The sequence below is a fragment of the Lynx rufus genome, unplaced genomic scaffold (assembly GCF_022079265.1).
Source record: "Lynx rufus isolate CCGP_SWC_20201006 ecotype Redwood Valley unplaced genomic scaffold, mLynRuf1.p SCAF_4, whole genome shotgun sequence".
Lineage (NCBI taxonomy): Eukaryota > Metazoa > Chordata > Mammalia > Carnivora > Felidae > Lynx > Lynx rufus.
In genome coordinates, this window is record NW_025814856.1 from 14,193,062 (window position 1) to 14,206,847 (window position 13,786).

General features: G+C 42.9%; 1 protein-coding gene across 1 annotated transcript in view; it reads left to right on the top strand.

Moving 5' to 3' along the window:
* The first annotated feature begins 2 nt into the window (after window positions 1–2).
* The window catches only part of KIF15 (kinesin family member 15), an 84,439-nt gene continuing 70,655 nt past the window's right edge, over window positions 3–13,786 (top strand). Inside the window, exons 1-4 of the mRNA XM_047097166.1 lie at window positions 3–85; window positions 8,523–8,565; window positions 9,303–9,486; window positions 11,959–12,035. Of these exons, the coding sequence (XP_046953122.1) occupies window positions 67–85; window positions 8,523–8,565; window positions 9,303–9,486; window positions 11,959–12,035 (323 nt within the window). The 5' untranslated portion in view covers window positions 3–66. The remainder of the gene's footprint in view (window positions 86–8,522; window positions 8,566–9,302; window positions 9,487–11,958; window positions 12,036–13,786) is intronic.

Below are 13,786 nucleotides of genomic sequence, written 5' to 3' on the forward strand. Positions count from 1 at the left end.
CGCGCTGCGCGTCTGGAGGTGGGGGTATCCGCTGCATTGGTCTTGGGATCGAGGCGTGAGGGCGCCATGGCGCCCGGCTGCAAAAGTAAGTAAGGAGCTCCGGCTTCGTGACCCTGTCTCCGCCCCCAAATGCAACTGTGCAGGACGGCAAGCCCCAGCCGCCCGCAGGGTTCCCGGCTGGGCGTGAAGGGCAGAAGCGGACCCAGCGTCGCGGGGCGTTTGGGACCTCTCTCGGACCCTCAGTCAAAACGCGGCTCGAACAGCTATCTTCCCTTGTCTCTGTGTATTGGGCCCACGCCACAAGCCAGGCACAGTTCTAGGCGCTTGGGCTGAGCAGGGAACCGGAGAGCCCTCCAGGAGCTTGACGTCCAGCGACCTGCTGGTTCTTCCTTCCTGTTCTCGGTTCTGTCGTTTCGTGGCTGCCCTATTCCCGTGTCCCGACCGGGGCTGTCTCTAAGTATCCTTGCCTGAGGTCGGCCCAGGCTCTTACCACCTTCTGCGTGTTTCCACGTTACTGACTGTCCTGAATGGGAGAACTTTTCATGCTCCAAGCACGTCTTTGCCTTCTGGAGGGCCTGCTGTACAATTTCAGATAAGCACAGGATGTCTTTCTATTATCACAAATTCCTATTTTCTTCTCAAGGGGACCCGTTCCGTTTCTTCCTTTTAACTTTGGAAAGGAGCACTGCCGATTTTGATAAACCCTCCAGTTTTCACTAATTTCTTCGTCCTTTGGCGTTCTCGTGTACGTGCCCCATGTCTTACATTGCCTAATCCTTTAAGGATTAGATTTTGAGCTAATTCGATGGATCTTGGTGAGTGGTATGAATGGTAATGAGGAGAGGCCGATGTTAGAAGATTGAAGAAACTGAATTTGTTGTCGTTGATGAGACTTCCAACAACATTAACGCTTGCAGCTGTCAGTTGTAATTGTTTTCTAATGGATTTGTTGTTTTCGTTAACTTTTTAGGTCATCACTGTGTGCTCTCTTTTTCCATCTGAAATGTTTCTCTTGTCATTTTCAGTATTCAGGGAATATTAGCGCGCACATTGGTTCATTTGTGGAGTGAAATGTTCAGTGTGCGTTCTGCGCAACCATGGTATTCTGTAAATCTGGACTCAAATGAGAGAGTTGATAACCTGTGATAAAGTTAGAGCATCTGTTTACATAATGGAAAGTGACATTTGTGTGTCACTGTCTATGAAAGGACTCTGACCTATCTGTAAGTGATGGGAACAAGGGTATTCACAGCTCTCTTGTGTGAAAATGGTGATTTCCATGGGAAACGCTTCTGTTCCTTGAAGTCTCTTAACAACGTCAAGGTTGAGGACATCCCAAGTGCTGCTTGCATTCCCAGCAGTCCAGAGATCTGGAGCAGGACTTGGGGAACTCAGGCAGTGCTCTCCACCACTTTTCCTTTTGCCAAAGCTACACAGGGACTATTTCTTTGCTGCCAACTCTTGGAGAAGCTGCGAAGGAAGGGCAGGTGGGGAACTGGGCAATCTGGTGCATTTCCCACTTCACAGATCTTCATCTGCTTGAGGGGATATAGCTGCAAAGGGTAGTTTCCAGAACAGTTGTTCTGTGCGAATATTTACTTTGAGCTTCTGTGCTATGAAATTAAGAATAGAAATAAGCAGAATAGGAAGAATAGAAATTAAGGTGTTTTTTTTTTTTAACTGATGTCCTAGTATTTATTTATTCAAAGTTTATTGAGTGTTCACAGTGTGTCAGGCAATGCCCTAGATAATGCTTTACAGTTCATTTGGAAGAGAAAGAGAGCAAACTAATATGTATTTTGATGACTGTAAGTCCCTTGAGGGAAAACAGGCCCAAGAAGGGGAGTTAGAGTGATAGATAATTGGGTGGGTGTGTATGGAGATAAGCTGGTGTTTCCCATAATTCAAGGTCATGGAATACTTGACCCATACTTGACTAAATACTTGAGTAAATCCCCAAAGTCAATACTTGAGAACACAATACTTGAGTAAATCCCCCCCAAAATGTTACAGGCAGAAGGTACAACACATGTAAAGGTCCCAAAGGGTGGCATGTTCTAGAAATAACAAGAAATCTAGTTTGGTTGTACTGGAGCAAGGAGTGTAATAGGAAATGAGTTGTGGAGGTGGTGACGGGGGAGGCAGGGGCCCTAGATCATGTCCGGTCCTGTAGGCTGTTTTAAGAACTTTGCCTACTCCGACTGAGATGGACAACCACTGCAGAGTTTTGTATTTTTGTTTTTACTTTTTTTTTTTTTTCAACGTTTATTTATTTTTGGGACAGAGAGAGACAGAGCATGAACGGGGGAGGGGCAGAGAGAGAGGGAGACACAGAATCGGAAACAGGCTCCAGGCTCCGAGCCATCAGCCCAGAGCCTGACGCGGGGCTCGAACTCACGGACCGCGAGATCGTGACCTGGCTGAAGTCGGACGCTTAACCGACTGCGCCACCCAGGCGCCCCATGTTTTTACTTTTTTTTAATGTTGTATTTATTTTTGAGGGAGAGAGAGAGAGAGTGGGAGGGGGCAGAGAGAGAGGGAGACACAGAATCTGAAGCAACTTCCAGGCTCTGAGCTGTCAACACAGAGCCTGACACGGGGCTCAAGCCCACGAAATGTGAGATCATGACCTGAGCCCGTTGGATGCTCAACCGATGGAGACACCCAAACGCCCCTAAAAAATAACTTTTAGAGGCGCCTGGGTGGCTCTTGTCAGTTAGGTGTTTGACTTCGGCTTAGGTCATGATCTCATGGTTTGTGGGTTCGAGCCCTCCGTCAGGCTCTGTGCCGACAGCTCACAGCCTGGAGTGTGCTTTGTGTTCTGTGTTTCCCTTTCTCTCTCCTCTTCCCCAACTCATCCTCTGTCTCTCTCTCAAAATAAATAAACATTAAAAAAAAAAAAAAGACATCCACAAGAATAGCAGCTTTAAAAAAAAAAAGAAAAAATAATAAAAAATAACTTTTAATTTTGCTACAATTTATGGAAAAATTGTGAGAGTAGTACAAAGAAATCTTGCATAATATTCTTTACCCATAGTGACCACTTTCCATTTTGCCGCATCTGCTTTATCATTCTTTCTCCCTCCTCTCTTACCCTCCCAATTGTGTGTGTGTGTGTGTGTGTGTGTGTGTGTGTGTGTGTGTGTATGTATACATATTTTTTATGAGCCATTTGAGAGTAAAATGGGGACATGATATACTTTTACCAGTGAGTAAATATGTATACTTATCAGTGAGTGATTTCTAAAAACAGGTATATTCTGTTGACTAATCACATTGCAGTTATCAAGAAAGTTTACATTGATATAGCACTCTTGTCTAATCCACAGTCCGTATCTTACTTTTATCCATTGTCCAATAATCTACTTTCATAGTTTTTCTCTAGAACCAGATCCTTCATTGCATTTAGTACTGATGTCTGACTTTTTTTTTAACAGTTTGAGATGTAAGTCAGATACAATACAATCCACACCTATAAAGTGTAAAACGGTTTTTAGTATATTCACAGATAATGTGGAACTATCAGCATCGTCCATTAGGACATTTTGGTCACCTCAAAGAAATCTCATACCTTCAGTCCTCACCCTTCCCACCTCCTTATCCCCCCACCCCCAACCCTAAGTAACATCTACTCTTTTCTTCATTATTCAGAGTGGCATATTGAAATCTCCAGCTGTTGTTGTTGAATTGTCTATTTCTCCCTACTCTTCTGTCAGTTTTCACTTTGTGTATTTTGGTGATCTGATATTAGGTGAATATATGTTTGTATTTGTATTATTATCCTGAGGGATTGACCTTTGTATCATTATAAAATGTCCCTCTTTAAAATTTTTTTTTAATGTCTTGTTTTTGAGAGAGAGACAGAGTGCGCGCAGGGAGGGGCAGAGAGAGAGGGAGACAGAATCTGAAGCAGGCTGCAGGCTCTGAGATGTCAGCACGGAGCCCCACGCGGGGCTGGAACTCACGAACCGCGAGATCATGGCCTGAGCTGAAAAGTCAGATGCTTAACCAACTGAGCCACCCTGCTGCCCCTATATAATGTCCCTCTTTATCTCATTTATCTTTTTCTCAACATTTGTTGTTGTCCAATTTTGGTTTAGGTGAGATACCGTTTTTAATTCTTTTACTTTCAGTGTATTTTTATCTTTGAATCTAAAGTGTGTTTGCTGTAGATAGTATATAGTTGGAGCATGTTTTCATTAGTCTGTCTCTGCCTTTTAACTGGGTTATTTAATCCATTGGCATGTTGTTATTGATACAGTTGGATTTACATCTGCCATTTTACTTCTTGTTTTCTACGTATCTCACATCTTTTATGTTCCTCTGTTCTTCGTTTACTGCTTTTTTTTTTAAAGCTTTTTAAAAGTTTAAATGCATATCCTAACATTCTAATTAATTTAAGGTAGGCTTCATGCCCAGTGTGGAGCCCAATGCAGGCTTTGAACTCACCACCCTGAGATCAAGTACTGAGTGAGGATCAAGAGTTGGATGTTTAACTGACTGAGCCCCCCAGGTGCCCCTAACATGCAAATTTTATCAGAATTAGCTTTGGGTTTATACTAGCTTAATTCCAATGATATAAACCTTACTCCTATGTAGTTCTATTCCCTCTCACCCCCTTTTTTTTTTTTTTTTTTGATATTGACGTGGATATGTCAGGTAGGCAGTTAGATGTGAGAATCTGGTGCTCAAGAGAGTGGTCCAGGGAGAAGGTTTAAATTTGGGACTCGTCAACATACACTTAGCATTTAGAACTGTGACCCAAGAACCGTGAGATCATGACATGAACTGAAACCAGGAGTGGGACACTTAACCAACTGAGCCACCCAGGCGCCCCACCTTTACCATCTTTTGAAAGATGGGTCTGCTAGCAGCAAATTCTCTCTGAGATGCCTTCTGGTCTCCATCGGTTATGTTGAGACGTCAGCTGGTAATGTAACTGGGTTCGCTTGTAAGTAACAAGTTGTTTTTCTCTTGCTGCTTTCAAGATTTTCTCCTTCTCTTTGGCCTTCACCATTTTTATGATAATGTGTCTGTTTGTGGATCACTGTGTTTATCCTGTTTGGAATTCATTGAACCTCCTGGAGGTATATGTTGTTTTTTCAATGAGTTTGAGAAGTCTTTGGCTTTAAAATACTTTGAAATTTTTTCCCTGCTATTTAGCTTTTCTCTCCTTCTGGTACTCCCCATTACACCTATGTTGGTGTGCTGAATGGTGTCCCACATTTTTCTGAGGCTTGCTTCACTTTCCTTCATCTGTTTGTTCTTTGGCTTGTATAATCTCTGTTGATCTGTCTTTGAGTTTGCTTATTTTTTCTTCTACCAATTCACATGTACTGTTGAGCCCTTCTAGTGAGTTTTTATTTCAGTTATTGTACTTTTTGGACTTCAGAGTTTCAGTTTTTCAGAATAATTTCTATTGCTATTCTCTATTTGATGGGACATTGTCATCATTCCTTTAACCCCTTAATTATGATTTTCTTCAGTAATGTGAACATGTTTATAATGGTGACTTTGAGGTCTCCCAACATCTAGATGCTGTCATAGGCAATTTCTCTTGCCAGCTTTTTTTTTCTTTTTTGTTTTTCATAGTTTATGGGTCATCCTTTCCTGTTTCTTTGCATGCCTTGTCATTTTTTTGTTGTTGTTGTTGGATACTTAACGTCTTAGATAATAAATTTATAGCAACTTTGGATACTGGCCTTTCTACCCTCTGGGGGTGGTTATTTGCCTGTTTGTTTAATAACTGGCTGGATTGCTTTAGTGACATTTGTTTCCCTCCCAACGTTAAGCCTTTGATGTTGCTCCTCAGAGAAGTCCAGTTTTGGGTACGCCCACAGTCACCCTGATAACTTTTGGTGGTGTTGGTGGGGATCTCTCTCTCTTTCCCTGACCACACGTAGCTCTTAAACTTCAGGAATACCAGCTGATTGCCCTGTTGTTTTCCAACAATGCCTGGAATATTGCCTTATAAACCAGTCCAATTAGATTCTTGCCCTTTTGAAGGAAAAGTTTCTGAGGTCTGTGTTTGATATTTGTTCTCATCCCGGTAAAGCCGCTTCCAGCTGTCTTAGCTCCCAGTTCTCACCTGCAAATTAATAGGCCTGCAAGTTTTGTTTGAATATTGAATCTCTCCTAATTGCTTCTCCCCACAACCTTCACTGTTCTTGAGTGTGCCATTGGGCTTGAACTTCTCCTTGCTTTGTTGGAAAGAAGTCAGCTCCTTTGGAACTATCTCTTTGTGGTCTGTCTCTCCCCTGAGGCAAAATCTCTCATCCTAGGCTCTGGAGCTGGGGGTGACAACAACAACAGTGTTCTTTCAGAGTGACACCTCTGGTCTAGTTGCTGAGTGTTTGTTGGGAATGGGAGGGTGTGTGCGCGCGCGCGTGCGTGCGTGCGTGTGTGTGTGCGTGCGTGCCCACCGCAGCAGCCTGGGGTCCTCTTGACTTGCCTCTCCTAGTGGAGAAACACAGTCTCACCAGCCAGAATAAGGGTCGTCAGGGCCCCAGTGTTCTCAGCACACTATGTCCAAGGTAGAGCCTCGTTCCACAAGTGAGGCTGGGTGGAAGAAGGGAACCCCCACCTCTCAGTCATACTTACCTGGGATTTAGCCTTAGGCAGCTGGCTGGAGGCTGGGTGAGAAATTGGTAACCTGCTCCTGGGAAGAAAGCCCTCCAAGTAGGAACTGAGTGGGGGGAGGAGGATCCCTGTGTTCTTAGCTGCAAAGTCTGGAGTGAAGACTCCCAACTCGTTGAGCTGGGAGGGAGGGAGCCATCTTGGTTCAATAGACGCTCACTTCTCTTGTGAAATTTCCAGTGATCTTGACTAGATGTTTTTTCATTTGCTGTTTGCCTTTATGGCTGTTTCTAGAGGCTTTAAGTGGCTTTTATTTTTTTATTTTACCAGTTTCACTGGACAGTGGGTCAGTATAGTTCCTCTTGCAGTCATGCTGGAAGTTGATCTCTGGCTTCTTTTTTGGCAGAATAATTCTCCCTGCTAGGTTGAAAATAGGTGGCAATTGGGGGAATGAGAGAGTGAGAGAAAGAAAAACAGAGACACTGTTGTAATAGCTCAAATAGGTGATGTTGCTGGCTTGATTTCATGGTGGTTATAGCAGTGGATTTAACCAGAAGTTGTAGGATTCTTGATGGATTTTGAAGGTAGAGCCAAAGATTGGCTAACAGGTTGGATATGAAGCGTGAGAAAGAAAGGGGTGAGGGATAACTCCAGGGTTTTCGGCCTGAGCAACTGAAAGATGGAGTTGTCATTAATCAAGGAGGAGAAGCATGTTTGGGGTAGGGGTGGGGTGATCAGAAATTCAGTTTTGGACATTGTAAATTTGAGACATTGCCAATTGGGCCTCCAACTGGAGATGTCAGGTAGGCAGTTGGATATGAGAGTCTGTTGCTCAAAAGAGTGGTCCAGGGAGAAGGTTTACATTTGGGACTCATCGACACATACTTAGCATTTAGAACCATGAGCCTGGATGTCCTCACCAATGGAGTGGAAGAGAAAGAAGATCGAGACCTAAGCCCTAGAATGCCTCACTGTCAAAAGGTCAGGGAGCCAAGGAGACTGAGGAGTGTTAGCAATAGAAGAGTAGGGTAGATAAGAGTTGGATTTTTAGGGGCACCTGGGTGGCTCAGTTGGTTAAGCAGCCAGTTCTTTTTTTTTTATTTTTAATGTTTATTTTTGAGAGAGAAAGAGAGACAGTGTGAGTGGGGGAGGGGAAGAGAGAGAGGGAGACACAGAATCTGAAGCAGCTCCAGTCTCTGAGCTGTCAGCGCAGAGCCCGATAAGGGGCTCAAATGCACAGACCGAGAGATCATGACCTGAGCCGAAGTCGGCCGCTTAACCGACTGAGCCACCCAGGCGCCCTTTTTTTTTAATTTTTAATGTTTATTTTTGAGAGAGAAAGAAAGAGAGACAGTGTGAGTGGGAGGAGGGGAAGAGAGAGAAGGAGACACAGAATCTGAAGCAGCTCCAGTCTCTGATGAGCTGTCAGCGCAGAGCCCGATAAGGGGCTCAAACGCACAGACTGAGAGATCATGACTTGAGCCGAAGTTGGACGCTTAACCGACTGAGCTACCCAGGCGCCCTTTAAGTGGCCAATTCTTGATTTCAGCTCAGGTCATGATTTCGGGGTTCGTAAGTTCGAGCCTTGTGCTGACAGCACAGAGCCTGCTTAGGATTCTCTCTCCCTCTTTCTCTGCACCTCCCCCACTCATGTGCACTCTCTCTCTCTCAAAATAAATATTTTTTTAAAAGGATGGGATTTTACATTGCAATTTTTTAAAATCTATTTTGGGAGAGAGAGTGGGGGCAGGGGATGTGAACAGAGAGAGAGAATTCCAAGCAGGGTCCATGCTCAGTGCCAAGCCCCATGCAGGGCTCGATCCTACGACCCTGGGATCATGACCTGAGCCAAAACCGAGAGTCCATCACTCAAACAACTGAGCCACCCAGGTGCCCCTATATTGCAATTTTAAATGCCTGTAATAACTTCTTGTCTGTTTTTCTAGCTGAGTTACGCAATGTGACAAACTGTCAGTCTAACCAACCAAGGTAAGAAAAAAATCTTGTCGCTGAGACCAAAAGAATTAGGGATGTAATATATATTTTTTAAGTTTATTTTTTTATTTTTGAGAGAAGGTGGGGGGGGAGCATGTGAGAAGGGGAGGGGAGAAAGCGAGAGGGAGAGGGAGAGAGAGAGAGAATCCCAAGCAGGCTCTGTGCTGTCAGTGAGGAGCCTGATGTGGGGCTCCATCCCACGAACTGTGAGATCATAACCTGAGCCGAAATCAACAATCAGGCACTTGGGTACCCCACCCATGCGGATGTAGTATTCTTAGAACGTTTAACAAAGTAAGGGATACTTGTTTCAGCATAAAGCTCAGTTCTTAGCTACCTGGAAATCTGGAAACATCACACTTCCCCAACTCTCCCCCCATCCTCTTACCTTCCAGGCTAAAAGATGGAATCAGTAACATAATTCTCCCTTGGGGTGACTATTTTATTATGGCTGTTAAGAGGGAAATCAGAGACAAGCAATGCTTAGAGCTCCGTGGAATCAACTTCCTTTGAGTTGATTTCACGTAAAAGCTTGTGATGATGAGTATCGTGAAGCAAATCAGTAAAGGGTGTGAGTCACGTGCGACACTTCTAGAAGAGGTGAATATAAGTGAGTAGGTTGGGGGCTTTGTTGGGGAATCTCAGTATGGAAACATTACAGGCAGTATGGGACTCAGATCCTTTTTTAGTTTTCTCCAGTAAACTTAGGCTGGTACATTTCTTGTCTTTAGTAATGAAGGTGATGCCATCAAAGTTTTTGTGCGAATTCGTCCACCTACAGAAGGTTCTGGATCAGCTGATGGAGAGCAAAACTTATGTTTGTCTGTGCTCTCCTCTACCACTCTCCGGCTGCACTCCAACCCTGAGCCCAAGACCTTCACATTTGATCATGTTGCAGACATGCACACCACTCAGGTAATGATAATTTGGGAAACTTCACTTTCCTTTTGGATAAGATTCTATGATTTGTGAGGATTTCATTTCTGGTCTCTTTAGTTTGATAGATCTCAGATAAGGAAGCTCAAACATTAAATATTTTAGATGTAATCGATTTTAAAATATTTTAAATTTAATTTTATTAGGTTTTTTTTCCTTCATCAAACTTTGTACCAGAACGATCAGCCGGCTTTACTTTTCTCTCACCATCCAGTGATGGGGGTTAGTGGAGGTGTATTTTTCAGAGCCAGTTGGGTGATTGATAATAAGTATGGTTCAGCTTCCTAGTTTAGGGAGAGTATCTTAGTTGTGGCCGCTGTAACAGAAATCTCAAAAACAGGGGGGCTTAAACAGCAAACATTTATTTCTCACTGTTCTGGGGATGGGAATTCTAAGATCCAGGCCAGGAGATCTAGTGTCTGGTAAGGACCTGCTTGCTGGCTTTTAGACAGCTGCCTTTTCACTGTGGAGAGAGAGAAAAAGCAATTCTCTTGTGTCTCTTCTTAGAAGGGTACTACTCGCCTCACTAGTGCTCCACCCTCATGGTCTGATAACCTCCCCAAAGCCCCAAGTCCAAATACCATGGGGATGAGGGTTTCAACATGGGAACTTTGGGGAAGACACGTTCAGTCCATAGCAGAGAGTAACAGGTTTAAGATTACTATGATGTCAGTAACTGGTTTTCTAATTCAGGACAGTTTAGTTAAGATCTAGTCAGCACCATCCATTAGAACTTTCTGTAAGGAGGGAAATGTTCTGTATCTGCACTGTCCATTACAGTAGCCCCTAGCCATATGTGGCTATTTAAGTTTGAATGTATTAAGATTGAATAAAATTTAAAATTTATGGGGCGCCTGGGTGGCGCAGTCGGTTAAGCGTCCGACTTCAGCCAGGTCACGATCTCGCGGTCCGGGAGTTCGAGCCCCGCGTCGGGCTCTGTGCTGACTGCTCGGAGCCTGGAGCCTGTTTCCGATTCTGTGTCTCCCTCTCTCTCTGCCCCTCCCCCGTTCATGCTCTGTCTCTCTCTGTCCCAAAAATAAATAAACGTTGAAAAAAAAAAAAATTTAGGGGGCGCCTGGTGGCTCAGTGGATTAGGCATCTAGCTCTTGATTTGGGTTCAGGTCATGATCTCACAGTTGGTGAGTTCGAGCCCTTCATGGGGCTCCATGCTGACAGTGCAGAACCTGCTTGGGATTCTCTCTCTCTCCTCTCTCTCTCTCTCAAAATAAATAAATAAACTTAAAAAAATAAAAAAATTTTAAAAATTTATTTTCTCAGATATGCTAGTGCATGTGGCTGTTGAACACTTGAAATGTGGCTAGTGCGTTTAAGGACTTGATTTTTAAGTTTTATTTAATTTTAATTAATTTGAATTTAATAGCCACATATGGCTAATGACTAGTGTATTAGACATCACAGATCTTGATTATTCCTTTATACACATGGATGTTTTTAGTGAGACATTTGGATCCTTGGATTTTTTTTCATCTAGGACATGGCTGGTCAATGGAAATATAAAGTTATCCACCTATATAATTTTAAATTTTCTAGTAGTCATGTTGAAAAAAAGTAAAAAAACAGGAGGCTCACTCATCCTTCCTTCCTTTCTTCCTCCCTCTCTCCCTTCCTCCCTCCTTCCTTCCTTTTGGAGGGACTGGGGGAGAGAGAGAATCTTAAGCAGGCTCTGTGCCCAGCATGGAGCCTGAGGCAGGGCTCGATCTCACAACTGTGGGATCATGACCTGAGCTGAAATTAGGAGTTGGATGCTTAACTGGCTGAGCCACCCAGGTGCCCCAGACTTAATTTTAATCCTATATTTTATTTAACCCAGTATATCCAAAATATCTTTTCAACGTGTTATCAATATAAAGCAAATTATTAATGAGGTATTTTCCCTTCTTTTTATTCATGCTCAGTCTTCTAAACCTGGTGTATATTTTATACTTATAATAAATCTCAAGTTGGAGTAGCCATGTTTCAGGTGCTTAATAGTTACTTGTGGCTCATGGCTACTGTATTAGTTAGGTTTAAGAATTCTTGCACTGTTGATAAGATTGCATCTACTTATGTGTGTAAAAATGAAAGCAAAAAATCAGGTATTGATTATTTAGTACAAACTTGTGGGAAAAGCACTGAAGAACACACAGGGCCATGTATCTGATGCTAATACCCATATAATATTTGTATGTAATGTGCCGACAAAATTCTGTATGGATTCTAGATGTGAGTTTTAAATCTAGCGTTGTATAGGGGGTTAGTAGACGTAATTATGTTTAACGTTTTATCATCTTAGATGTTTTAGCTTTTTTTCAATACTGGATACAATTTTTATTTTATCACAAGTGTTGTAAAGTCTAAGCACACTGTTTTTATTGTTATGTTTTAGAATGTAATTTAGGAATGTGGTTCATTTTTATGAAATGTTAACATATTTGGTGCTTACATTTGTAGGAATCCGTGTTCTCGACTGTGGCCAAGGGCATTGTGGAGTCTTGCATGAGCGGGTATAATGGCACCATCTTCGCATAGTAAGTTGCCGACTCTGTCCTTACACAAGGGTGCAGTAGTGAGCGCTTCTGTTCATTTCTTATGGCCACACCGTGAATTACCACAAACTTAGTGGCTTGAAACAACACAAATGTATTGTCTTTCAGTCCTGTAAGTCCGAAGTCTGACATGAGTCTTGCCGTCTCACTAAAATAAATAAGTGTCCAGCGCTGTGTTCCTTTCTGGAGGCTCTAGGGAGAATTCCATTCATTTCCTTGCCTCTTCCAGCTTTTAGAGGCCACTCAGATTACTTGGCTCCAGGCCCCTTTATTTTCAAAGCCAGCAACATGCAACCTTCCAACTCTGCTTCCTTAGTCACATGTCCCTCCGACTACAGCTGGGACAGGTTCTCTAATTCATGTGATTAGATTGGACTCACCTGGATAATGAGGGTGGCGGGGGGGATTAAACGCCAGCTTGTGGAGAAAAGAGTATTTATATTATTTGAAATTCTTTTCTGAGGAAGATTTGTCTCTTCTCTCCCATTTTTTAAATTATACTTTGGGTTATAATCCAATACCTTATTTTTATCTTGTTGCTCATATTGTCCTAGATTGGCCATTGGGAGCTGTTTGAGGCTGGTTTCTGTGTCCTTTTGCTTGAGCACTTCCTTTGTGACAACACAAGCTGTTCCTGGCTCATCTGTATTTTCCCTGTCCTAGGGCTAGAATCAGCCATTTCGACAAGGAGCCCTGGTTCCTTTTATTGGAGAATGGTATTCAGAAACCAGGATGTGGGCACTAGGTGTGTTTGTTGCTACTGGAGTGTCATTGCTTCTAGGCCTTCTCCGTAGACAGCTAGGTAATATATGTATACATACTTAGTCGTGTATGTGGACATACCTGTAATTGTATCTGTATCTATCCGTTTGCATATATATATATATATATATTAAGTTAAACATGAGTTCATGCTTATGTCTCTGACTCTAATTCAGGAGGTTAGAATCCATATGGGTTCATTCTAACCTTCCTTCTTTGTTTATCTCTAACTTCCCTTGCTGGCATTGAGAAACCTGGCTGCCACTTTCTATCATCCCTTTACTGATTCGTTCAGCCCCAGTATACATGTAAAGTACTTTCAGAATTGTTATTCTGTATCCCTGTGAGAAACAAATTTACACAGTACAATGTTTATGTACAGTTCATTTTCTTTAAAAAAAAAATTTTTTTTTTAAGTTTATTTATTTTGAGAGACAGAGCAGAGGAGGGGCAGAGAGAGAGGGAGAGAGAGAATCCCAGGCAGGCTCCGTGCTGTCAGTGCGGAGCCTGACGTGGGGCTTGAACTCACGAACTACGAACTCACGAACTACGAGATCATGATCTGAGCCAAAACCACGAGTCGGATGCTTAACCGACTGAGCCACTCAGGCACCCCTCTTTTTTTTTTTTTTAAAGCCTTAATAATTTCCAGTCAAAACCTCCTTTTCTGAAGTTACTTAGGTCAGCTCCTTTGCTGCCCACTGACTTTGGTGTAATGTCACACGCTTGTGATGTAGTTATGTGCATTCCATTCTGGGACCGCTGACATCCTAGTTGATGTGTTTTGCTTGTTTTTTAGTTTGCATGCTTTAAAGTTCACCCTTTGTGATACACAGCTGTATTGTGTTTTGATAAATGTAGAGAGCCATGTATTTACTACCCCGGCACTGAAAATGACTGTTTCTGGGATGTCTGGGTGGCTCAGTCGGTTAAGCGTCCGACTTCAGCTCATGTCATGATCTCGTGGTGAT